This window comes from Epinephelus moara, chromosome 18 (assembly GCF_006386435.1).
Source record: "Epinephelus moara isolate mb chromosome 18, YSFRI_EMoa_1.0, whole genome shotgun sequence".
Classification (NCBI taxonomy): domain Eukaryota; kingdom Metazoa; phylum Chordata; class Actinopteri; order Perciformes; family Serranidae; genus Epinephelus; species Epinephelus moara.
Window position 1 is genome coordinate 31,348,499 of NC_065523.1, and position 25,685 is coordinate 31,374,183.

At 39.7% G+C, this 25,685-nt stretch overlaps 3 protein-coding genes across 4 annotated transcripts in view; 2 read left to right on the top strand and 1 right to left on the bottom strand.

Moving 5' to 3' along the window:
* slc25a17 (solute carrier family 25 member 17) overlaps positions 1–4,487 on the top strand; it is a 9,364-nt gene extending 4,877 nt beyond the window's left edge. The window contains exons 7-9 of the mRNA XM_050068333.1: positions 683–778; positions 988–1,073; positions 3,008–4,487. Of these exons, the coding sequence (XP_049924290.1) occupies positions 683–778; positions 988–1,073; positions 3,008–3,161 (336 nt within the window). The 3' untranslated portion in view covers positions 3,162–4,487. The remainder of the gene's footprint in view (positions 1–682; positions 779–987; positions 1,074–3,007) is intronic.
* A 1,847-nt stretch (positions 4,488–6,334) lies between these two features.
* Positions 6,335–17,123, top strand: znf598 (zinc finger protein 598). The gene is made up of 12 exons (XM_050068307.1): positions 6,335–6,633; positions 7,649–7,761; positions 9,422–9,551; positions 10,394–10,605; positions 10,725–10,942; positions 11,071–11,164; positions 11,784–11,971; positions 12,070–12,148; positions 12,245–13,125; positions 14,627–14,792; positions 14,935–15,082; positions 15,481–17,123. Exons 1-12 carry the CDS (start codon positions 6,460–6,462, stop codon positions 15,850–15,852), a joined length of 2,775 nt encoding a protein of 924 aa, XP_049924264.1. The 5' UTR covers positions 6,335–6,459; the 3' UTR covers positions 15,853–17,123.
* Positions 17,124–18,215: 1,092 nt separating this feature from the next.
* Positions 18,216–25,685, bottom strand: part of syngr3a (synaptogyrin 3a) — a 136,877-nt gene continuing 129,407 nt past the window's right edge. Inside the window, exons 5-6 of one of the 2 annotated variants that reach the window (XM_050068335.1) lie at positions 24,926–25,120; positions 18,216–24,659 (exon numbers count right to left, since the gene is read on the bottom strand). In XM_050068335.1, the coding sequence (XP_049924292.1) occupies positions 24,606–24,659; positions 24,926–25,120 (249 nt within the window). In that variant the 3' untranslated portion in view covers positions 18,216–24,605. Of the gene's footprint in view, positions 25,121–25,685 lie in introns of both variants that reach the window. The other variant, XM_050068334.1, reaches the window with a different exon arrangement.

Sequence of the window (25,685 nt, forward strand, 5' to 3'; positions counted from 1 at the left end):
GAGAGAGAGACAGAGAGAGAGAGAGAGAGACAGAGAGAGAGATGCAGGTAATAACAGTAGCTTACAACAACATTATTGAAAGTAATAATATTACAGTTCTGGCTACTGTGGTACAATATGTTGAAAGTATGTATTAATATCTGGCAGTATACATGTGTGACAATAGTCATATGTGTATAAATCCACAACTTTTCACAGTGGAAACAGAAAACGTGTACCAAACCGAACTGCAACATACTGCTCGGTGGAAACGGGGCTTATAGTAGGTTTGAAAAATGATGGACAACACTAAAATAGGAGCGCTGATATTTTAAGAAATAGAGTGATGTATTTCTTTGTAAATGAATGAATGGTTAAGTTGCACTTTCACTGTGCTTGGCGTTCTGCTGCTCTGTCTGTGCTCAGAGTGTGTTGATCTTAATAACCAAAAAGTATAAACCAGTATAAACCATCAATACTCCTAATGAACAGTCCAGCTCAATTAATAACATATTGTGGTAGGCCGCCACACATGAATAAATGTGTAGAAAACCCTGGTTACTTATTCACAGTCAGTGTGGACATTTGAATCCTGTAAACCTTCCAGACAAGCGCACGCCTCAGACCTTTCGGCTACCACAGTTCCACTAATAAAATAAAAATTGCACAAAAATGTGACCGTTTTTCTTCTTTTCCCCTCAAGCTGTCAGCTGTTGAGGCCTTCGTCATCGGCGCTGTTGCCAAAGCTGCTGCCACCATTGTTACGTACCCACTGCAGACGATACAGTCCATTCTCAGGGTAGGTTTGTGTGACTGTGCCTGTGAGTTTTGTTTACAGGTGAAATGAGAGACTTGTCATTAAAAACCTCCTCAGAGTTTTCCTCTTTTTCTACAAATCAAAGTCTACGCCATGAGAATACTTGAAAAGATGCTACAATCACACACACCAGTGAAACATTCCACATGTTGGAGATTTAAGAGCATGTTTTTTTTTTGTTTTTTTTACAGTTCGGTCAGTTCAACGAGTCAACAGACAAGTCAAAACTACTGTCCAGTCTAAGGACTATCAAGTGTCTGTTGGTCAACAGAGTGAGGTGGGTGCGCACACACACACACACACACACACACACACAGATTAGTCATTATGGTTTTCAAATGAGGTTGCAGTTTTACTTCTGTCCGTCATTATGGCTCAGTCTTAAAGGTCCAGTGTGAAGGACAGGGATACTCAACTTGCCTTGACCCGGGGCCACATTTACAGAATGACAGGACTCCAGGGGCCAGTCAATAAACAAACATAATATTATTTATCAGAGAAAATAGGAGCCACAATAACATTCTTTGTATTTATTTTGATTCACGTTTTCATACTGGTGACTACATGTAAAAAGATGCAGTTTTGTTGTTTGTACACCGGGTGGAGCACTAGAGCAGATGTTCATGTTAAAATAAATGGGTCACTGCACTCAAAGAAACCTGACGAATTGGACATTGGTTTATTGTTGTTGCCTGTAACAGGCGTCTGAACAAGTTCTCCCTGTTCGCCCCTCAAAGGCCTTTATTATAATGTTTTTTATTGAAAGACTCTGCATGCACTCTGGCAAATTATTTACATTTAGAGCACAAAAAACTCCCCTTGTGAATCAGTTTAATTTCAATGGGAATTAGAAAATGGTTGTCATATATATGGACCAGATATGGCCCAAGAGCCATAAGTTGAGTATCCCTGGTGTAGGATTTAGGGCAGCTATTGGCAGAAATTATATATATTACTCATAACTATGTTTTCATTTGTTCATACCACCTGAATCCAAGATTTGTTGTGTTTTTGTTAGCTTGAATTTGACACACGTGAGAGATAGAGTTAGTTGCAGTCTGCAACATCACCACTAGATGTCGCTAAATCCTACACACTAGACCAGGGGTAGGCAATCTGCGGCTCGGGAACCACGTATGGCTCTTTAACTCCGTTTACAGAGGCTCCCCATGGGTTTGTCAAAAAAAAGAAAATAACTGAATGTTATTTTTTAACGTTTTTATTTTGATACATTAATGTTCTCGACCTAAAGTGATTTTACATGGTCCAATTGTAAAAATGTGTAGCCTATACACTGATTTTAAAAATATTTTAACATGTCTTCAACTAAAATGTGCATCATGCATCTACGACCTGGCGCTTTTTCCTCTAAATTTTGCTAAACCTCAATGGCGGTGGCTCGTCTTGAGTCTCCCTAGCTGGGCTAACTATAGATTCCAAATTCAAAGAAGGAAAAAGGAGATTTTAATAGTGTGTGGACAGATTTGTTTGCTTTCACCACCCAACGCTGTGAAGTTCAAGTTGCAAATAATCATGAATAGCCCACTGCAGAGGATCCACCTTGTGGTAAAAGGTATTAACAAATGTTCATTTGGAGCCATTATTAATGTTGATTGGCTAATTTAGATACCTTCATTATGAGGCTCAGATATGCTTTGCGGCTCCATACAGATTTTTTTTATCCCTTTTTTGGCCAAAAATGGCTCTTTCAACAGTAAGGGTTGCCAAACCCTACACTGGACCTCTAAGTTCCTCTATTTAGACACTAATATAATGTAACGATGAAGCATATGTTTGACTTTGAGCATTTGTAGCAATTGAATTACAAGGATTTTATGTATTTAAAAAAAAGAAAAAAAAAAGTAAGCTAAATTAGTTTTTACTGGCACTCATATCTGGTTTTTTTGCGTCACCAGATTAGAATCAGTTATCTTTTAGGTAATCTGTAAGGAACAAATTAGGCCATCCATTGTAAACCATTCATAGCTGGGTGTATATTTTGATTTCAGTCCTTTACATCATTTTAAATGACACAATAGCATAGAACATGTTTTGTCAACTTTACCCTGTTTACACTTGGTTTCAAAATGTGTCATAGCCAATCCAATCACAAGCGATCAGCTCTATATACAAGTGTAAACCACATAAATACTGACAAGCCTTGACTCTCACATATTGATAGACAACTTTTAACCTGGTTTTCCTCTACAGGAAATATGGCATGCTGGGTCTGTTTAAAGGCCTTGAGGCCAAGCTGCTGCAGACGGTGCTGACTGCTGCCCTCATGTTCCTTTTCTATGAGAAGATTGCCAGCTGCACTTTCAGAGCCATGGGACTGAGCAGCAGCCACTACAAGAGACGCTAGGTAGCATCACACCCAGGGATGTTTGACCTTAAAGCACTGAATTAGCTTCTACACCAAGCCTGTTATGTGTGGTGTCCGTACTCTTAAAGGGTAACACCACCTAAATTAAGAATTCCAATATGTTATTTCAGTGGTCTAGGAAAGTTTAATCAGTATTTGTGAAAATGAGCGACTCTCTCTTAAAGCCAGAAACATTTCCCTGGGTGCTCTTAGTGCCATCTATAACATCTTTCCCAATGCATTGTCTATGGAGCAGCTTCAGACTTGCTACCATATTACATGACAAATTTGGGTTTTAGCACTCTAATTTTTGGATTATGGAGAGAGTTGTTAATGTTTACTTATATTTTTGTACTTTCTTAGACCATAGGAACAGCATGTATATATTTTAAAAGTGGGAGAAGTTCCTCTTTTAAAGCACTGAATGACTGTAGTGATCACTGCTCACAGACCCCATGATGGGGACTTATGCTTCCTGGAAAAACTCACTTTCTTTTAATCTTTAATGGTGACCTAAACATTACAAACTTTAAGTTAACCTCTCCCTGTAAATATACTGATTTTGTTTTTCTGTAAAACCCTGAGCTGATGGATGATTATGCAACAGCTGCTGGACTGTTTGTTTTGTTGTAAATGGGAGTTCTTCATTTCAGCCTGTCTTCACTGTACCTTACTGTAAGAATGTAAAAAAAACTGTCACCATGGGCCTAACCTGAGCAGGTGAACTCCAGGTTGTAGGACGAGGAATTTAAATGACTTCCTTAAGTTTCATTTTCAGTGTACCAACACAGCCCTGGCTCCTCGTCGAGCTCTGAACAGAACCAAAAAAACATTACTGGAAGAAGTGAAGTGAGTTTCATAAGAACAGAAATGAAAGTAAATCAGAGTTGCAGCTCCTTCAGTCCCATTCACCAGTCTGGACAGATAAAGAGATCCTGAGCTTCCATAGTCTACAGAGAAGGAGAATTTAGATTTCAAAATAGATATTTCATTTGTATTTTTTATGACTTTATTATTTGTACATAAGCACATGTCTAAAAACAAATTTCCCTCCATGATTGTTTGTCAACGTCTGACAGAAAACCAGTGTTATAAACTGGGAGCAGGGAGTTTGAAAGATTAATAAGCATGAATAGTATAATGAAGGATGCTGTTGAGTTGCATTATGGGACGTGTAGGATGTGGCAGTTTTGAAGCTGATGATCCTTTTGTGATTTTTGTATACATACATTTTTGTTCCTTGTTTTCTGTTTGCCTGTTGAGTGTTGTTTTCCTTCAGCCTGGAGTCCTGGGGAGAAAATCATTAAATAAACATGCGAACACAGATTATTAAGTGAATTTTAATCATTTGTCCAGTTTATTTAACATGAATACACAGATAACATGACAGACTTCTTACAGTATACTACTTTAAGAAGAGAGACAACAAGATAACCTGGAGGAAACGAACACATTTTAAGATCAGTCTAAATCTAAACTTTCCTGCAAACGGATGCAGGTTTGGCATAATTAATGAAACTTTCAAACTTCAAGAATTATAAATCAATGGAAAATGATGCCATAATTTAAAGAAGTGTTCATTTTAAAGAACCTAATACTGACCCTTGGGGGACACCACAAATGTATCAGTATAACAAAAAATACTGCATTTTACTGATAACACCAGTTAAATGTTATCAAAGTCAAGTTTCCTGAGAAACAAATGAAAACTTTAGATGATATGAAATTGTTATGTGACACAAAAATTAATTACATTTGTTCATAAAAATGACAATGACGGTAACTGAATAATAAAGTAAATTACACAAAATCTTTCACTTGAAACAAGCAAGATTTTTAATTAATAAATGATAAAAAATATACTAAAAAAAAGATTAGATAAAGAAGGTTAAAAACAATGAAATGAAGCAACAAAGTTAGCATCTAAAAGGACCTAATACTGACCCTAAAAGGACCTAATACTGACCCTTGAGGGACACCATGTATCAGTATAGCAAAAAACACTGCATATTACTGATAATACCTGTTTATTGTTGTTGAAGCCAAGTTTTCTGAATGCTGGAGTGAAATGAAATTAAATAAAAACTTTTGATGATATGAAATTGTTATGTGACACAGAAAATTATTAAATTTGTTTATAAACATGACAATTATGGCAACTGAACAGTAGGATGAGTGAAATAAGAAAAATCTTTAATTGGAAACAAGTAAGATTTTTACTGAAAAATAAAATTATACTTTAAGTTTACATAAAGGTTAGAAATAATGACACAAAGCAACAAAAGGTAGCATTTAAAAGTAAAATAAGTGGAATAAGCAAAGTCTTTTTAAAAACATTATACTTGAAGTCCACATAAAGAAGGTTAAAAATAATGAAATAAAGCAAAAAAAAAAGTAGCATTTAAAAGGATCTAGTACTGGCCCCTGAGGGACACCACAAATACATCAGTATAACAACAACAAAAAAAGTCTGAATGTAGGAGTAAAATGAAAAAAAAAAAAAAAACTTTGGATGATATGAAATTGTTATGTGACACAGGAAATTATTAAATTTGTCAGTAACAGCGAGTGATCAGTACAATGAGTGAAATAAACAAAATCTGTCATTGGAAACAAGCAAGATTTTTCATCAAAAAATAATGAAATTATACTGAAAGAAGTTAACACGAACATTTAAAAAATAATGAAATAAAGCAAAACATTTAAAAAAAGTATTTTTTCCAAGAAAGTCTAAGGAATTTTAAATAGTTATATAATATCTATTATTAATATACATTTTAGTTATTTTTTATTCTATTATTTCATGATATATAAGTTAATTATATTTTAAATATATAATTAACCGATATTTTAAATATATAATTAACGAGTTTAATGAAAATACTGCAGTGCATTAAATGTTTTTTCCTTTTCCTATTCTAAATATATTTGTAAATTACATTATACAACTCTATTAATGTAGCAGTGTATCACTACTGTCTTGGACTTGGAGGCACATGTTAATATCTCACACAGTACAGTACAGTACCATGTATCAGCTCAGACCGGTGTCCGGCACCATGGGACACACGTGGGAAAGTCATGGTCGTCTGCACAGATACACACGCACGCGATAGGGCTAAGCAGCCTCGCACCGTGAGGCAGCTCGTCCATCCTCATGTTATACAGATCAGGGGAACAATAGTTGGGCAGTGACGCGGCAGTAGCTCAGACTTTCATAATTACGTAAGTGCTCCGGCGGCTGAGTCTCTCCCTAATAACAAATAGTACTAAAGTTGATTTGTGCCTTTTCACCACCATGGCTTCAAAAAACACGAAAGAGACCGAGAAGAACTGCGTCCTGTGCTGTCAAGAAGTCAGTATCATCGCCCTGGGAAAATGCGACCACCCGGTTTGTTACCGCTGCTCCACCAAAATGAGGGTGCTGTGCGACCAGAAGTACTGCGCCGTCTGCCGGGAGGAGCTCGACAAGGTGCGCATTCCACCGCTACTCTGCCTCGGGGATGCCGCCTGGTGGTGCTAACTAGGCCTCATCCCTCTGGTAGTTGTATCGTAGAAAAAAAAAAATAACCACATTTTTTTAGTATAACACATTAGTGGAATTAATAGTAAATGAAAAGCGTTGTTAGGAGACATGGCGACGGGAGGTGTCCACCAACTGCTCACACTACTTTTCTCTTCGCTGTCATTAGCTTAGCTATGTTAGCTCAGCTAGCATTAGCGAGTCCATCTATACAGGCTAGCTAGTTGGCTCTAGAGTTAGCTAAGAAGTTGACAGTGTGTGAGTCAAAACCAGGCTTATCGTGTTTATTTAATGTGACAGTGAATTTGTGATGTAATTAACTGTCAGTGCGTTTAGCTGGTGGGAAATGTCAGCTGTCACCTCTCAAACAAACCAGTGTGCACGTTCAATGTGGTGGCTAACGTTCGTTTGCTGGCCGTTACTACTCTGCTGCTGCAGCTTATTTAGCTAAATGCTAACCTTTTGTATGTAATAGTGTCTATCTCCTAGTCACCCATTCATTATGGACATAATTCCTGTCAGGTACAGGTTGCTGAATAGAGTTAAGTCAACTTGTCAGCTCAGGTGGACAGTGTTATACCAGCAAGGGCCTCACTACCTACCACTCCCTTCAAAAGTAACGCTAGCTGTCACCAACTTTGTAATACAGATACTGTGAAATGCTCATAATCAGCTACTATTACAGCCGATTGTTACTTTTGTTGTTTATTAAAATTTGACAAAGTTTCTATGTACAACCTGCTGTACTGGTTGGGTGTCATAGGGGGACTGCATTCCCATAATTCCATAGTATACCTTACATAAGATCTTTATGACAGGAGCAGCATTTTCAGTCTCAGTGTACACGTTTTTTCCCGACAGTGCACTTCAGCCAGTAATTATTACTCCTGTATTTCCCCCAAAGGGTGTGTGTTGCGTGAGATGTTCAGCAGATCGTACATTCTGGCTGTCATGTTGTTCTCAGGTGGTGTTCGTGAAAAAACTGGAGGCCTTCTCGTCTCTGCCCTACCAGCAGTTCCCCTGTGAGAAGAAGCATGATATCTATTTCTGTGATGAGAAGATCTATGCCCAGTACAGGTACTGCTACTCTGCTCCATTCTCCACTCTTTATGGTTGTGTTATCCATGGAGTGTAACTCATTTTTATTCTCCTCTCTGATGGTCCTAACAACTACACCACCAGCCAAATGCTGGTAACATTTGGCTTTCTTTGTTATTGTTATGATACCATATCGGTGACAGAGAATTGAAACTGATAACCCCTGTCACTGAATAGAAACTATAAGTGAAAAAACTCACTAAAAAAATACTGTTATGAAGAAAAAATAAGAAGAATATCATTGAAAAAACAAAGTCAGTTACAAAAAATTACAGAGCCCCCAGAGGGTCCCATAGAGATTTTTTAAATTTTATTTGAATTTGTTTTTTGCATTCCTGTGTCTGTTAATGTTGTGATACCATTATCAGTGACAGAGAATTTAAACTGAAAACCCCTGTCACTGAGTTGAAACTATCAGTGCACAAGACCTCGGTCTGGATCAGCTCATTGAATTTTATTTTTTACTAGAATTAAGTATGCTGATATATAACCAAGCAGTCTGATGTGTAGTAGTTCTGTAGGTCATACTGAAGGAGCCAGATGTCATTTTCAGGCAATTCAGTGAAGGTACAGCTGTGTGTATGGGCACTGCACTCTCACAGGCTGCAAATTTATCAGCATATGTCAGCAAAGATTAAACCTTTGAATGACCGTTGTTGAGTGTCCAATTGATACTTCCTGTTATGGTTGAAATAGTTCCAAAATAAAAGTTGTGCTGGTGTCTGCAACGTCACCTGGCTGTCAGCTGGAAAATTCACAAATCGCAAAATTTATTGTGAGAGAATGTAGAAGTATTGTGAGAGATTGGAAAGTATACTGCAAGGAAATGCAAAAAAAGGAAAAATCATGCCGTGACCCTTGGGCGTCTGAAATATGGCTGCATTGTAGTGGTTAGCATTGTTGCCTCACAGCAAGAGGGTTACTGGTTCGAACCCAGGGTGGGGGAGCACATCTGTGTGGAGTCTGCATGTTCTCCCTGTGTCAGCGTGGGTTTTCTCCAGGTACTCCAGCTTCCTCCCACAGTCCAAAGACATTGGTGACTCTAAATTGTCCGTAGGTGTGAATGTGAGCGTGAATGTTGTCTGTCTCTATGTGTCAGCCCTGTGATAGTCTGGTGACCTGTCCAGGGTGTACCCTGCCTCTCGCCCAATGTCAGCTGGGATAGGCTCCAGCCCCCCTACAACAGGATAAGTGGTTACGGAAAAATGAATGAAGTATACAGATAAAAGTGGCTTAATACCAGTGTTTCTACTTTCAGTTTTTTTTCCTGAAGTCTAAAATCTAAAGTCACTGACCTGGTATAATAGAAAAGCAAGTCTTGTCATCTCAGCATTCTGCATTTGTCTCCCACTTCTAAAAGCTGTGAAGTAAGTGTGTGTTGACCAGAGTGTGCAATCAGTGCGTGCTTGATGTGCAAATACTGTATGTAGCAGCCAGGTACAGATGCATGGTTTTATCTCTGTCAACTCACCCAATAACCTGTAGGATTGTTTGCTTCAACAAAATGGAGTCTCTGTTTGACCCTACTAGTCAACAAAACTAAAGTAATCAGCTGTTTTAATCTCGACTGTATCCTCTCTGCTCTGACTCAACACTAACTGAATTTTCTGTGTGTGTGTGTGTGTGTGTGTTTTATCAGGCATCTGCTGCTGCCAGAGTGCCTCCGCTGCTCAGAGCCGAAGGTCTTCTCCAAGTTCGAGGAGCTGGAGCAGCACATGAGGAAGCAGCACGAGCTCTTCTGCTGCAAGCTCTGCACAAAGCATCTCAAGGTATACGCAACTAGCTGATGCAGGGGCTTGTCAGTCATTGGTCAGGGTTGTAACACCACAGAGATGCAACCCTGTTATAAGCAGTCCTTACTGTTTTAAGATGCATAAAGTAGGTTGACCTATTGTTTGTATGACCAATTATAGAACTAATTTTACAAAATTACGACTGCACACACTGCTGTGGACCACCACCAAGGTCAAGTGATGGTAATTAAGAGCCATGGTGAAATGTCATGGATGGGACTCTAAGGAACATTTAAGAATCAAACTTAAGGACAAATATAATCAATTATTGTTACTATGATTTTGTGAAATTGAAAATTCTTTGGTAATAAAACACTTGTAGTAACAACATGTGGTTTACTTTCATCACCACCAGAGAGCACCAAAGCATTAACCTTGACAGTGGTATATGAGCACATTGTTGATCTGGAATAGAATAAATGTTTGTACTCTTGTTACTAATTGACGGAGAAACCATTATATTGTCACACTTACTATAAACAACTGAAAGTGTATGGTATCAGGTTAACAGCACGAGGAAAGGAAAAGTTATTTTTATATTGATATTTCAGAATTATCGCTAAATATTGATCCATCTAATTGCTCTCAGCACCAGTTGTTTGCAGCTATTTATAATTCTGTTTGCAACGTGAGCTGTATTATGTATTTATTTATTGATTGACAGCTCTATTTTTTACCCCCATTAAATTTTAAGACTCTCCATGTCCTCCCAACACCACAGCAGTGGCTTGTAAATATATTAGAGGCTGCGTATTGGAATATTTTAACGACATGTGAAGTCTAAACTTGTATTTAAACGTTACCTCTCCCACCACCAGATCTTCTCCCATGAGCGTAAATGGTACAACCGTAAGGAACTAGCACGTCACAGAGCGCATGGAGACCCGGACGACACCAGTCACAGAGGACACCCGCTCTGCAAGTTCTGTGATGACCGTTACCTCGATAATGACGAGCTGCTTAAACACTTGCGCAGGGACCACTACTTCTGCCATTTCTGTGATGCAGACGGTTCCCAAGAGTACTACAGGTGTGTATAGCTGTCTAACACACACACAGAACCCCACTCGGTCACTGAAGTGTGGTGTTTCTGGCTCTGTAGGTCAAGTTAGTTGTTTTAAATGCAATTTTTAACCCTGCTGTCAACAGCGATTACCAATACCTGAGTGAGCACTTCAGAGAGAGCCACTACCTGTGTGAGGAGGGCCGCTGCGCCACAGAACAGTTCACCCATGCATTCCGCTCTGAGATCGACTACAAGGCCCACAAGGCTGCAGCACACAGCAAGAACCGAGCAGAGGCTCGACAGAACCGCCACATCGACCTGCAGTTTAACTACGCCCCGAGACAGCAGAGGAGAAATGAAGGTCAGTGAGCATCTCACTGTTCTGTGTATGTGTGAGAGAGAGACTGATGTCATCTTTATATTTAGAAGGTTATTGTTGATATAACTGTAGTCCGAAGGCAGTGACTGAATAAATGTGTGTGCCCTCAGGTATGGTATCAGGTGAGGACTATGAGGAGATGCGGCACAACCGAGGAGGAAGAGGAAGGCTTCATGGGGGACAGAAGAGTTGGAGATACTCCCGGTGAGTCTAAATTAGCAAAGCTGCGTTAATTGGATGGAGGTTTACGACTGTATATTACAAGTGAGCATCAGTTACTTCACATGTTTTGGGATAGATTCCTTGAGCACCAACAGCAGACAGAAACTTTGTCTGACAATAGGCTTTAGTGATATTAAAAGAGAGGTTGAATATAGTGCTAAATTCATACCAAGTGCAGCATAATTAGCATTCTGTTATCGTTGGACACGTGAGGACCATTGTCGTTGGCAGCCAATATCGTGTGAATGATATCTCTTGTCATATCACCCAAGCCTCCTAAACAAAGGTACGAATGCTATTATGAGCCTGATAACAGGACTGCCCAGCATCCAGTGCCATTGTTTAGACGTGAACATGGAAAATATTTAATGAATGGCTGCATGACGTTGTCACAACTGAGTATCCCAAAACATATTACTGTGTCATTCCTTTCTGTGCAGAATTGAATTGTCGCACATGGCAGTCTCTGAAGGCTTCACTGGTGCTTTTGATATGTAACTGTTTCAACTATACAAATTTTAGTAGCTGTCCCGGTGACATTCCAATCTGTTCTCAGTCATGGTGCATTGTTGTCATGCATTGGTGTCTTTTGTCCATGCAGAGAGGAAGAGGACAGGGAGGTGGCAGCTGCTATGAGGGCATCCATGGCGCTGCATAGACAGGAGGAGAGAGGAGCGATGCAGGAGAGGAGCGCTCCCAAACACTGCAGAGAGGAGAGGACGGAGAGAACAGAACCAGAAGAGCCCAGACACAGGACCGGTCACATCAAACCAATAAGCAAACCTCCAGGTGAAGTAGTAGTGTCGTATCGTGGGATGCCATTATCAGAGATCATCAGCAGTTAATCTCTGACAGTGCTGACTCATTTCTTGTCACCTCTTTAACAGTAAGAACAATGAAAAGCACCAATCCAGGGGAAGGAGAGGATGACTTCCCAGCTTTAGGAGCCACAGCTGCCCCACCCATGTAACTTTTTAACACACAGTACCAACTGAAATCCTCATCACAAACTGAAGTGTGTTAAAATGCTCATTTTGTTTTATGTTGTTTGTGTCCCTCCAGGGTAAAGCCAGCTCCTGCAGCGTTGACAGCAGCCCCCGCAGCTTTGAAGGAAGATGACTTCCCAAGCCTCTCAGCTGTGGCAGTATCATCCCCCATGACCCCGGCTTACTCTGCTCAACCCAGAAAGACTTCCTCTTTCCAAGAGGAGGATTTCCCTGCGCTCGTATCCAAAATCCGGCCCCTCAAACACACAGCTGGCACCAACTCTGCTTGGTCCAACCATACTGCTGTAGCTAAACCTGTCTCTCACCCACCCCCCTCCTCCAGACCATCCCCTCCTCTCTCCTCCGCATCCTCCGGCCCTCAGCTCCTCTCCTCCTCAAACTCTTCATCGTCACGGAGGAAAAAGAAAGTAGGGGACAATGGGAAAGCAACAACTAACAGGTCTCCTCCTTCTTCTGACGATGATAACAGCGGATTGACGCAGCAGGAGTTCCGCTCGGTGCCCACCATGTTGGATATCTCGTCTCTGCTCACTGTTAAAGGAGGCAACAGCAAACCCTCCTCTGTGACCTCCAACCCACCAAACCCGACCAGCTACACTGATGCCCCTACCTCTAAAGCCAGCAAGAAGAAGAAACCGCAGAAGAACACAGCTGCTGCCTTTACATCTGTGTCTTCAGTGTCAGGAACGACACAGAGTGTAAGTACAAACTCAGTGGAAACGGCAGCACAAAAGGAGAATGTCCCTGAGAAAACTTGGAACAAACCCCCCTCCACTGCTGTGACAGCAACAATGATGAGTGGATTGGCTAATGGCCACACGGAGAAATCACCACCACTCAGTAAGGAGGCAGTAATAACCCCTCCTTCCAAGGCAGACCCCCCTGCTGAACAGGAGGAAGACTTCCCTGCTCTTATGACCAAGAACCCACCACCAGGTACAGCACCACATAATATCACACATTCACCTGTGTAAAACATTTTCTTTCATTCTTTTTTATTGTTTATTGACACACTAACACATCATACCGAATGCCTTACATGTTTATTTCAAAGGGACCTATAATGCTTTTCCTTATTTTCTGTCATGTATATAATGTTACATTTTTGAATGTTCAAATTAAACATGGCAAAAGTTTAGCAAGTAAGTAATCCCTGTGAGCAAAAACCTCAGGCATCAGACCATTGTGAATAGTCTGTTTCACATTCAAGACAAATGAAATGCAAAAATATAGGTGGAAGGTGGACTATTGCATGTAGTGTTTATGTAGGCCTAACTTGCTTGTAATGCTGCTTTCTATCGGTCGAATTTTCTTAGTCGACAAATAGACGTCATTTAGGGCCATTAGTGGACTAGTGACCTGCAAAATTGCACAAGTAACATTGTTAACACTGTGCTACATTACAGAGAAATCCAAAACCGTACTAATGAACCTTCATTAATATAGGCCTATATTTTATCTACAAGTGCACGTCACGCACTGAGCGAGCCGCCTGTTAATGACGCTGTGGGCTAATGGGCATGTAGCTACTTCCATGTTTCAGATGATACGTCATGTTTGTAGTCGACCAATGAAGATGAGTTTACATATCACCTTGGGTTCGTCCTTCACCTTCTCAAAATGATCCCACACTTTGGATTTCCTGCCCGACATGTTATTAACTAGCCTGTGGAATAACCGCAGGTACCAGCCCTGGAAATTAACCTGACTCCTGTCTGACTGCTGAGCGTGGACACTTCCTGTGTCTGTCCTTTCAAATTAAATTCACACATGGTCCAGTCATATAGGTTTTGATTTATTTTGACAAGGTGCAGCTCCTTATGGAGTTTTACATTTTGTTTTCTTCTGCGACTAAGCGACCATTGAAATCTTGCCGACTAATGACCTTTCTGGTCAACTGATGTTTGGTCAACTTTTAGTGGGCAGCCCTAATATTTATTTAACTTAACCAGTAAATTAAAAAACAGCAGGCAGTAATCTTGGTTTCCAGTGTTACTAAGTTAAGTTTGTTCCCGATTTGAAACGTGTCAGTTTGTGAAGATTTTAGCTTAGAAGCTCTTATTGACTATTTTTTGGATGACAGAAAGTGCTGCTATACTCCTTTACAGTCATTCCCTGGCTGCAGTGACAGTGCAGAGATGCCGTGAGTGCATATGCAGAAGCACGGACCAATCGGAACACAGTGGGGTTTTCAGGAGGGAGATTTAAAGAGACAGGTGCTAAAACAGAGCTTCTCAGACCGAGGGTGACTACAGGTGTTTAAGCACAGGGAAATAAAGTGGGTTTTTGACCATTAAAGCATGTAAACATGTTAAAGTAGAAACCCAAAACACAAGAATGAACCTGAAAGTGAGCATAATAGGTTCTCTTAAAGGTCATTTGTTGTGGTCGTAATGTTGCAGTAAAAGTAGTAACTCACTTTCTGTTTATCCCCCAGGCTTCAAGTCCTCCTTCCCGCTGAAGGCCGCAGCTTCTGCCCCATCCTCCACCATGCCCCCACCTCCACCTGGCCTGGGAATCTCTGCCACTAAACCTCCCCCAGGATTCACTGGGATCCCCCTCAACAGCAACGTGGTGGAACCTGCTGTGTCTGCAGTCAACCCGTGAGTCAATCTCCTGTTTTAATACATAATCTCCCTTTGGTTTGTTTGACAAAGATTTTGTTGATGTCAGAGTTTGTAGTACCTTGTGAGGTACCAAGTGGGTAAATGTATGATTTTTAAAGATTTTCTTATCATGTCCCAGGCCCCCTAAGGTGGCGAGCAGTGGTTACCTGGTGCCAGAGGACTTCCATCAAAGGAACCTGGAGCTGATCCAGTCCATCAGAAAATACCTCCATAACGACGAGTCAAAGTTCAACCAGTTCAAAAATTACTCGGCACAGTTCAGACAGGTATTCACCACTTAATATTCCAAAATTATGATCCTAAGATTTTTAGAAGTTGTGTCCCCATCATTAAGGGGAGAGTTTGGATTTTTGAAGGGTTGTATGAGGTATTTATCCATAGTCAGTGTATTACCTACAGTAGATGGTGGTCAGCATGTCCCCAGCTTGGAGAAGCAGCAGGAGCACTGGCATGGAAGCAAAGCAACGTACTGCTGTGGACAAAACGTATTCTAGCCACTCAAAAAAATCAATATCAGTTGAAGTGTACTCTGTATGAAGAATGTTTTCACCGTTTTGCCTTAAATTTTGATTCAAAAACAGATATAATGCCACAGTAAATGGTCATGTGTTAATAGCTTGTCTGCTTCCTTCCTCTGCTCCTGACCCTCTCTCTGTGTTCCTAGAGTGTGATATCAGCAGGCCAGTACCACAGCAGCTGTAAGGACCTGCTCGGAGACGACTTTAACCGCATCTTCAACGAGCTTCTGGTGCTCTTGCCGGACACCAGCAAGCAGCAGGAGCTCCTGACTGCCCACGCCGACTGTAAGGCGCTGGAGAAGCAGACCGGCACCGGAGGGAAGAGAAACAAGAACAAGAAGAACGCCTGGCAGACGCCGACCACAGCTGCGAACACAGCAGCTGAGCTGGACTGCCAGGTGTGCCCCACTTGCAGACAGGTACTGGCCCCTAAAGACTTCAACTCCCACAAGACCCTGCACACCAGGGACAATGAGGAGTTCCCTTCCTTGCAGTCAATTAGCCGAATCATCAGCTAGCCGCCTCGTTCTTTTCCTCTGTTCCATTTGCAGTCATGGGGCAATTTTTCAGTTTCAGTCAGTGTGGAAATCAGCAGCTTGTTTCCCCTGTGACCACATCCCACTGGAGTTTGGGGCTTATAGCTCGTAACGAATTGGAATTTAAGATGGTTTATGGTGTTTTTGCGTTCTAAGGGGATCATTTTGATACGTTTGTGTGAATGGGTTCACAGTTTAAACACAGGGTCGCCCCATCCCAGCTCTTATTTCCAAGCGTCTCCAGCTGGCACTGGCACCATCAAACTAAAACTCTTGATTTTATTTAACAAAAGAGAAGAGACGAGTTCAGGCGTTACTTGAATGCACCGCTCCCTGACACAAAAAATTGTATTGATTTACATTTTTTACCTTGCTTTGTTTTCACCCAAACAGATGACAAAATGTATTTTGTCGACATCAGAGCTGATGGAAGTGTGTATGATTCCCCAGCGGGGCCGCTCGGTTAAATAACAAAATAAACACAAATATGTTCTGTTCAACTGTTTAGCTCCGTATTTATTTAAGCTGCTGTTTAATTGCTTTTAATTATTTGTCGCTTCATGCAGGGGATGGCTTGTTGAGTGAGTGGATTGTTCCCGTTGTGTAGGAGGGTGAGTGACAGGAAGTAAAGCTGCTTCAGGAATTAGAACAAAGTTTGAATGTTTTTTTAATGTATACCATTTTCTTTTATTCTGCTCACATTACTTACCATTAGATTTGGTTTACCGGCCAGTTGATGGACTCATTCATTGGTGTTGCACAATGTCAAATGGAACCAAACAATGAAAGCGTGTCCTTGCTTATTTTCCACAGTTATGTTCAAATAATACATCCAAAAGACACACTGAGGTCACCAGTAGCTCTTTCTGTTTAACTCTTCAGGTTTTATTGAGGTATACATTTTGTTATAAAGAGTCTATCATTAAGAAATGAATGCTTGCAACAACAAACAGCACTGTCATTCCCCGACACGCTCTCCACTCCTCTGCCTCCGTTTGAATTCCAGCTTCGACACACTGGGCATGTTTACTCTGTTTGTCGGAGGGGGGACTGGTCACATCCAGTACACAGTCTGTTCATCTTCTCTCTCAGGACCCTTCGCCTGCACCACTGCCCACCTGAGTGTGTGTCTGTCCTGTGTGTGTGTGTGTATGTGTGTGACTGAATGATTGTGTGTATATAGTTTGTCTAAACATCACACAGCAGCTCACTCTATTTTCTGTCTGGCTTCAATAAAGCTGTTTCTGTCAGCACTGTACGTTTCTGTATCTTTGTTAGAGGTGTGTGTGTGTGTGGAGGATGAAAAATGACACCAGTATCAATAAATAAATAAGATGTAGAAATAAATATAGAAATAAATGCATAAATAAATAAAAGATAAATAAATACTGAAAAAAAACCTCAGAAATAGTTTTACCTTATGAACATACAGACAAAAATACATAAATAGATAAATAAATAAATGTAGTTGTACAAAAATGTAGACATAAATTTGTGATTTATTTATTAATCTGTTAAATCATCACCCTTATTTTATACATTTATTTTTTTTTCTGTATTCATTTATTTCTGGATTTATGTCGACATTTATTCAGTTTTGTTAAATTAATTTCCAAATTTATTTATTTTTTCCCGAATTTACTTGAACAATATATATTCCCACATTTAATTATTTATTCAGGTATTTATTTATACATCTATCTGTTTATTCTATATGTATTTATTTCTTTATTTCAGCATTTATTTATTCTTTTATTTTTTCTCCAAAATTAATTATTTATTCCTGTATTTATTTAAAAATCATTTATTAATTATTTATTCATGTATTTATTTCTACATTTATCTATTTATTTCTATATTCATTTATTCATTTCTGTATTTATTTTAGCATTTATTATTTTATTAATTTCTCTACAAATTTATTCTTTAATTTATTTAAAAATTATTTTCAGATTTAGTTATTTATTCATGTATTTATTTATCAATTTATCTATTCTATATTTATTTTTCTGTATTTATCTCAGCATTTATTTGATTAATTTCTTTACAAATTTATTTATTCCTGTATTTATTTAAGAATGATTTATTTCCATATTTAATTATCTATTCATGTATTTATATATTTATCTATTTATTTTATATTTATTTATTTATTCCTTTATTTCTGCATTTTATTCAGCATTTATTTATTCTTTTATTAATTTCTCTTCATATTTATCTATTTATTCCCCTATTTATTTAAACATTTATTTAATTATTTATTCATGTGTGCATCTATACAATTATTTATTTATTCATTCAAGCATTTATTCCCATATTTATTTATACATTTATCTATTTATTCATTGATACAGAAGTCATTTTTCGTCCTCCATATATGAGAGGGATAAATGTGTGGTGATAGAGTATCACATTTGTAGATGGCTGTAATTTCTATATAATGAGACACCCTTACTACATAACACAAACTGTGCGTCTTTATAATCAACTGTGTGTCGTATTACAAATATAAATACACAGGAGAAATATACAGACAATCCAAATATTGACACATTAAAATCAGGCACAGAAACAGGCAGTCCAAAACATGTTTTCTTTTTTATTCGAGTGACGGTCAGACTGCAGTCCAGAGACATTCAGGTAATAGACAGTGACACACATCTCTGTACACAGCGTTTTTACACTGAAGAGGTCAAACACCCTCAGAACAGGAAGAAACAACTCAGAAGAAACATGTTAAAGGGGTAGCACGCTAACAAATCAATGTTTACTCGTTTGTTGGTCGATGGGGGTTCAGTTTTTATCATCATTAATATTATGGGGGGGAGATATTGTAACATCCATGCAATGTATTAATACTGGAAACCACACAACTGATGGCACCCGCGTTACTACATATCACCTTTTATAATCTCAGTCTAACAAAACGACAGCATGATCACATAAAACTGATTCTGGCGCCGACGGCCCCGTTAAGAGTGGTCAAACAAAGTATTTCCAACAAAGAGTGCATTCTAGTTAATAAATAATCATTATTAATATTATTTTTATATTTTCAGTAGTACAGGACAAACCATACCCGAGACAGCATCACACACAGGTTCCATTTACTTCAATAACGTACTGAATTTTACAATCAACCAATACCACAGTAGTGTACATGGGCCAGAGCACAAAACATAGAGAATGCTTGTATTATTATTTTTATCTATCACACTGACTGAAGAAGAGACCGAAGCACTGAGGACAATAAGACAACCTGACCTGACACTACCCCAAAGTTCCTTAAAGTACCTCAATAATACCCCAATAATACCATCAACACCCCAGTCTGACCCGACCACAGGTGACCAGCAGCCCAGTAACACCCAAGATTTAAAGAACTACACTGGTACTTTTTCATATTTTAGCATCAGAGGAGACACTACAGATGAACAGGGTCAAAATATTTAATAGATATCATGATTTAACTCCCCCAGCTGATTGGTTACATTAAGACAGTTATTTTTTAATTAAATGTTCTCTGAAAATTGTGTTTTAAATATGCAAATAGGCATTATCTGAGTAAATATGTGCTATTTTGCATTATTTTCAAAACAGAAATCTGAACATTATATCAAGCCAAGTTCAAAATTGTTGTTTCATACTGTTAACATAATAGAGTCAGGTTTTACAGAGGGAATTGTGAATATCTATTTCAATCGTAAATCAGAAGTCACTGTCATCAGCCATAAAAAATAAATAATCAATTTTCATCATGTTTTTAGGATTAAAATGTTCTGTAATATAATAATACAACAATACTAATTTTGAGAAAATGGCCGTTCAAGATATGTATACAGAGGTGGTAAAAATGTGCAGGGTAGTTAACGTCAAGAGGCAAATAACCTTTTGATCCCGTTTGAATTGGATAATTCTGCAAGTCAATAGAGTCGCAGTTTGTTGTCATGTCACGTCACGTCAACGAAAATGAAACATAGATTTTATCTTAGTTTTTATTATCAAGGTCTATTTTTAGCTCCTCCTCGTCTCGTTCTCATCATGGAAAAAAGGTTGTTGACGGAAAAATTTCGTCAATGACATTAACACTGGTTCTGGGAGAAGGGAGTGAATTGTACCAAGGTAACAGCCCTCTTGGTGTTAGTGACGTATATCATCCGAGACGAGAGATGGTATTTCACTGAGCGATTTCACACAAGAACATCGTGTATTTCACAGCACAGTTTAAATGGGATCAAAACAGTGTTCGTCTGCTGTACAGTTTTTCCAAAATAAGGTCCCATGGGAGACACCAGAGGGGGAGGGACTTTGCCTCTGTATTCGTCACATATAAGAATGAACCAAAACCTTTGGCTGTTGTAAAAATGAATCGCTTCAGGAAATCGTTGGCAGTGATGTTCACACTTGGGGGCTACAACATGAAAAACCACAAAGTCTAGTCCTTTAACTTGCACCAACTAGGCCTAATGGTACCAAACCACAGCACCTGAAAGTATTTGGAGAACCCAACCTGAAACCTCATCCAGAAACACTCCAGCAGTGACCCAGAACCCTCAAAGAAATCACTACTGCTATCCTCCATTTTTAATACATCCTCCTGAGACCCTGTGTTCTAATATGAGGACACCATATTCTGGTTTCGCTGCACCTTATACTTTGTTCTACTTGGATCTGTCGTCCTCGTTCTTGGACACTTTTCAAGATGGCAGCCATCTTTTCCAAGTTAGTCTGTAGCCGATCCCGACACAAAAGTGGACAAGGTCCAAAACCTGATCACATTTTATGGTTGTAACATGTTTTGTTTATAATTAATAATGTTTGTAGTTTGATATGGCCAATGTTGACCAATTTTAGTGACAGTAACAGGCTTTTATAATCGTCTTATTTGAGGACGTTGGGACCAGTAAGGTGCGCCAGACGAAAGGATATTCCTAGCTTTGAGTATGGATCAAGGAAAATTCATGTAGAGGCTTTAAATGAACAAATTACAAGATGTTTAGATTTGTTGCATTATTTTTAATTTAGTTTTTGCACAAGTTTTATACTTTATTACACACTCCAAAACTACTTCCTGTTCAAAGACAGTGTTTAGTTTTTTATACTTATCAGGTCCGACTGATCCCAAATAGCTAGGAGACATTAAAATGTACACCGGACAGAAGCTGAGGTCTCAGGAGGATATACCCATTTAACTTTGCACTCGCAGACAGTCAGGGGAGTAAAATGTTTTTAAAAGCCACGCTCACAGGTAAACTGAGTGGCCTTGGCTCTGTTTTACACTTCGAAATGATCTTAATCCCTTTTGGTACTTTAGCGTTTCTCCATTTGCCTTGAGACTGCAATCAGAATCTTCATTGTTACCTTGTGAGCTATTACCCTAATTATTGATAATGACTTTCATTATCACCTAATTTGAGTGAGATCACACTAGAGCTTTGACACATGCGCACACTAGCACATGTGTACGTGTGAGCAACAAGATCACGAGGCTGAGATAACATCACTGACTAAACAAAGGGGTTGTTTGGGCACGTGGTCGCAATTCCCGACAATAAACTGCGATTAATGTAACACGAGAAGGAATCCTGTCATCTGCGCTGACGGACGGCGAATCTCACTCTGCAAAACAACTTAAGAATTACATAGTATTCAATATATAATGAGATCTATACAACGATTTCATGCATTATTATCATGAGTACTTTGAAAACTCTTGAGAGCTCCAGTTGTCCTGTTGCTGCAGGGCCTTCTCTGGTCTGCAGAGGGCGCTGTTTCACACAGGATCAGTTAGAATAGCAGGCAAGGCGTCCTACAGGTCAATTATATCACTCTAACAGGAAGTTTTATATTTGGCTCTGTTCATAAAAAACTCTTAATTCAGATATCTTGAGACTGATAATATATTTAGACTACTTTTATTTTGGGGAAATGATTTAACGTTGTAAGCGACTTTCGATTTCCTCCTCTGCACTAAAACTTCGACAAACACATGTTCAAGAAAATAAGTTTTATGCACCACAAAATTTCACTCCACACGTTCACACATTCTCACACAGACCCACACATCTCTCATGCACGCACGCTAACACACACACACACACACACACACACCCCAAAACTACATATTCTCTGATGGCGAGTGTACGTGAACCACAACACAGACACTGCTACACACCGACATGGCTGGCATGGTTACTATCTACATCAGGGCCCTTAGTGACCAACATCCACCCATCCCTGTCCCTGTCACCATGGCAACAATTTCACCACCCCCTCCCTCCCTCCCTCCCTCAGTGGCAGGATTGCAGGATCAATGAATTAGCCAGCTAGCGATCCTCAACATCCCACAAACAGATTTTTCTTTTTGCCTGAGACTGCACTGACTCTTCCAGCGTCCCGATGTCACTCGCTGAATAAAAGCTCACCCGTCGCCCCCCCGGCTCTGTGATTACATAAACTCCTATAGACATTAACAACATAGTAGTAACGTGGTAATCAGACGTTAATCAGAAAGACAGCAATAAGAACACAGGGCAGTTTGGCAGCTTCTAAAACGTAAACATAAACAGACCTGACTTACCCAGAGTCTCCCCGCTCGACCCAGTTTATACACACGACACCCAACGTAGGACACTGTCTCAAATCACACACTGCATACATTCTCTGGTACCGTGGACGGATTATGACACAATGGGCCCCTGGGCACGGACAGGTGGTTTTTTTTACCCCATCCTTCTTAATGGGGTCATTTTGTTACTCTTTGTAGTTGTTTTGTGTCTCTTTGCTGTCATTTTCTGCCTCTTTGTGGTGGTTTTGCATCTCTGTGGTCATTTTGAGTCTTTTTGTAGTCGTTTTGTGTCTCTTTGTAATTGTTTTTTGTCTCTTTGTGGTCGTTTTCTGTCTCTTTATGGCAGTTTTGCATCTGTATGGTCATTTTGAGTCTCTTTGTAGTTTTGTGTATCTTTGTGGTTGTCTCTTTGTAGTTGTTTTAAGTCTCTGTAGTTTTGTGTATCTTTGTGGTTGTTTTAAGTCTCTGTGGTTGTTTTGTGTCTCTTTGTAGTTGTTTTATCTCTTTATAGTTGTTTTTTGTCTCTTTGTGGTCATTTTCTGTCTCTTTGTGGTGGTTTTGCATCTGTGTGGTCATTTTGAGTCTCTGTAGTTTTGTGTATCTTTGTGGTTGTCTCTTTGTAGTTCTTTTGAGTCTCTGTGGTCTTGTACCTCTTTGTGGTTTGTTTGCGTCTCTTTGTAATGGTTTTGAGTCTGCTTGTCGTCATTTTGAAACTCTTTGTGGTGGTTTTGTGTCTCGTTTTAGTTGTTTTGTGTCTCTTTGTGGTCAGCTAGCATGTCTTTGTAGTTGTTGTGTCCCTCTTTGTGATGGTTGTGTGTCTCAGTGGTTGTTTTGTATCTCTTTGTAGTCGTTTTGCATCTCTGTAGTCATTTTGTGTCGATTGGTGGTTGTTTTGAGTCTCTCAGGCCAGTTTGCATCTCTTTGTAGCGGTTTTGAGTGTCTTTGTAGTCGTTTGAGTCACTTTGTAGTCATTTTGCGTCTCTGCCGTTTTTTGCATCTCTTTGTGGCCATTGTGCATCTTTTTGCAGCTGTTTGTGTCTCTTTGCAGCTCTTTTCGCCTCTCCTTGTGGTCATTTTATATCACCTTATTGTCAGTCTTGTGTCTCTTTGTACTTGTTCAGTTAACTTTCCACTAAGAAATGATAAAAGCCACTTCAAACAGAGGCTCTGGTCCAGAGGCCCCCTGACACCTTGGGTCTGTACCCAGTAGACCCATGGCTCAATAATCCATCTCTGCCTGGCACAGAAAAATAACAGAATGAAAAGTGATTCACTGTGGATTAAAGTTTCCCCAATAAAACTGACCGCTCTCGCATGAATGAACCAGAATCACGTAGATTCAGCCATCGTGACAATGTACTCAAGGAATATTTTGCACTGTAACAGTTTTTCTTTTAAGTGTGTTAAAAATAATGATTCCACTACACTGAGGAAGACCATAAACACTTGAACAGATGCTATAAAGACTTGCTGATGAAGCTTTTATGAATGAAAAGTTCTCTCAGGATCTGTTAGATTGTGATATATATAACATCCATATCTTACAAACGTCAGTCAGGTTGGATCGGCGATTGCGGTCTGGAAATTTGCCTGAGATTTGTTGCACAATTCAAAGTCTAGTACGTAATTTGAGACAGTGTCTAAAGTTGGTCTAATCTGACGGTAACTAGCCTACCTACAGTACAGTATATAACTACCTACAGACCTACATAAGAATGTGAGATATTGCACTTAGTCACAAAACGTTGTTGTCTTTTTTTACAGCATGTGGAAATCTACTAAATTAAGTCACTGTCTGAGACACACAGTACAGTATGGCACTTAGTTGATCTCTAAGTTTGGAAACATGCAGATTCAATACACATGATCACTTTAACTGCAGCAGGGGGAAAGGGGAGGAACGACCGGACCGTACTGGAGCTAAAAAAAAAAGAAAAGTAAATAGAAAACAAAAAGAAACATTCCCCGTCCTGTTTGGTATGAAAGGGGATTCTGACACTTGAATAAATGGAAAGAAAAAGATGAAGGTGCTGTACGTGAGTGCCTTCTGCACTATTTTTATCTAACACTGCTTTGTGGTGGAGTCACTCACTTGTTGATCCTTTCATCTCTTTTTTTGTTGTTGTCAAAACGGCAGTTAAATACTGCAAAGTGGCCTCCTCCTCCTCTACATTTCCTCCTCTTGTTTTCTTTTTCTCTCATCTGCTCTGATCTGAGGACACTGGATTTGCGAAAGTAGGAAGCTGATGGCAAGAAAAGTGCAGATGAAGCTGGAATGTTAAGGAAGGAAAGGGAACGAGAGGAGGGAACAAAGAAGGAGAGGCCTTTTTTTTTTTTTTGAACAATTATTGAAAACTCAGCCCAGATCGACACATAAACAACTGCATGTGTAACATCACAGAAAGCAATTTGCTATCACTTTCCTCTCATCCATCTCCCAGCCTTCCTCTCCCACCATCAGGTCTATCCTCTCTAGTAAATGGGAACCTGGTATGTGGGTGCTGCGTTGTTCTCGGTGAATGGCGGGGACTGGTAGGTCTCTGTGGTCTCGGTGGTGCCGGCTCCTGGTGAATTGGATGGGTACGGCTGGGTGGGTGCGCCGCCGTCCATGTGCTCCGTGGTGAACAGAGTCATGTCTGTGCCGAGCAGATACTTCTGGACCGCACGCACTGTTAGACCGGCCTGCAGGGGGAAGAGAGGGGGCAAGAGATGGAAAAGATTAGGAGACAACAACGTCACAAGTCAAAGTAAGCCAGACTGAATCATAAAAGACCAGTTTTCACAGCCTGATATTAGTCAGACACGTTTAAAATAGTTTGTTTTATAACATGTAATTGCCACCACAAAAATAAAGTTAGCTTTGCTTGCTTAAAAGGAAAAGTTTGACAGGGTTAGAGGAGAAGATTGATACCACTCTCATAAAATACAAGACAGCAACCAACTGACACTTCGCTAGTCCCCTGGACACAGACTGGCCAATCATGAGTCCAACAACAACACAGCTGTACAACTCTAATGCAGTCGTTTCACATTTCCTTCATTTTCAGGCTGGTTTTGTGGATTTGGAGCTAAATGTTGTGCCTGGGGCACGTCGTGTATTAATGATGCTCGTTACCTGGAGAGGTTGGAAAAAGATATACGTTTCTTCCCTGTTTCAAAACCAAAATCAAACCCTGAAAAGTGTAGGGTTAGCTAGCTAGCTACTGAAGATATAGCCTACTGAATGTATACACATGCTGCTTTTGCT

What these genes read in the sequence shown, in the direction of transcription:
- znf598 (XM_050068307.1), top strand. Translation starts at nt 6,460, where the DNA reads ATGGCTTCAAAAAACACGAAAGAGACCGAGAAGAACTGCGTCCTGTGC. An exon ending in AAGAGTTGGAGATACTCCCG is followed by an intron (nt 11,165 to 11,783) that starts GTGAGTCTAAAT and finishes TTGTCCATGCAG; the next exon opens with AGAGGAAGAGGACAGGGAGG. An exon ending in ACCAATAAGCAAACCTCCAG is followed by an intron (nt 11,972 to 12,069) that starts GTGAAGTAGTAG and finishes CCTCTTTAACAG; the next exon opens with TAAGAACAATGAAAAGCACC.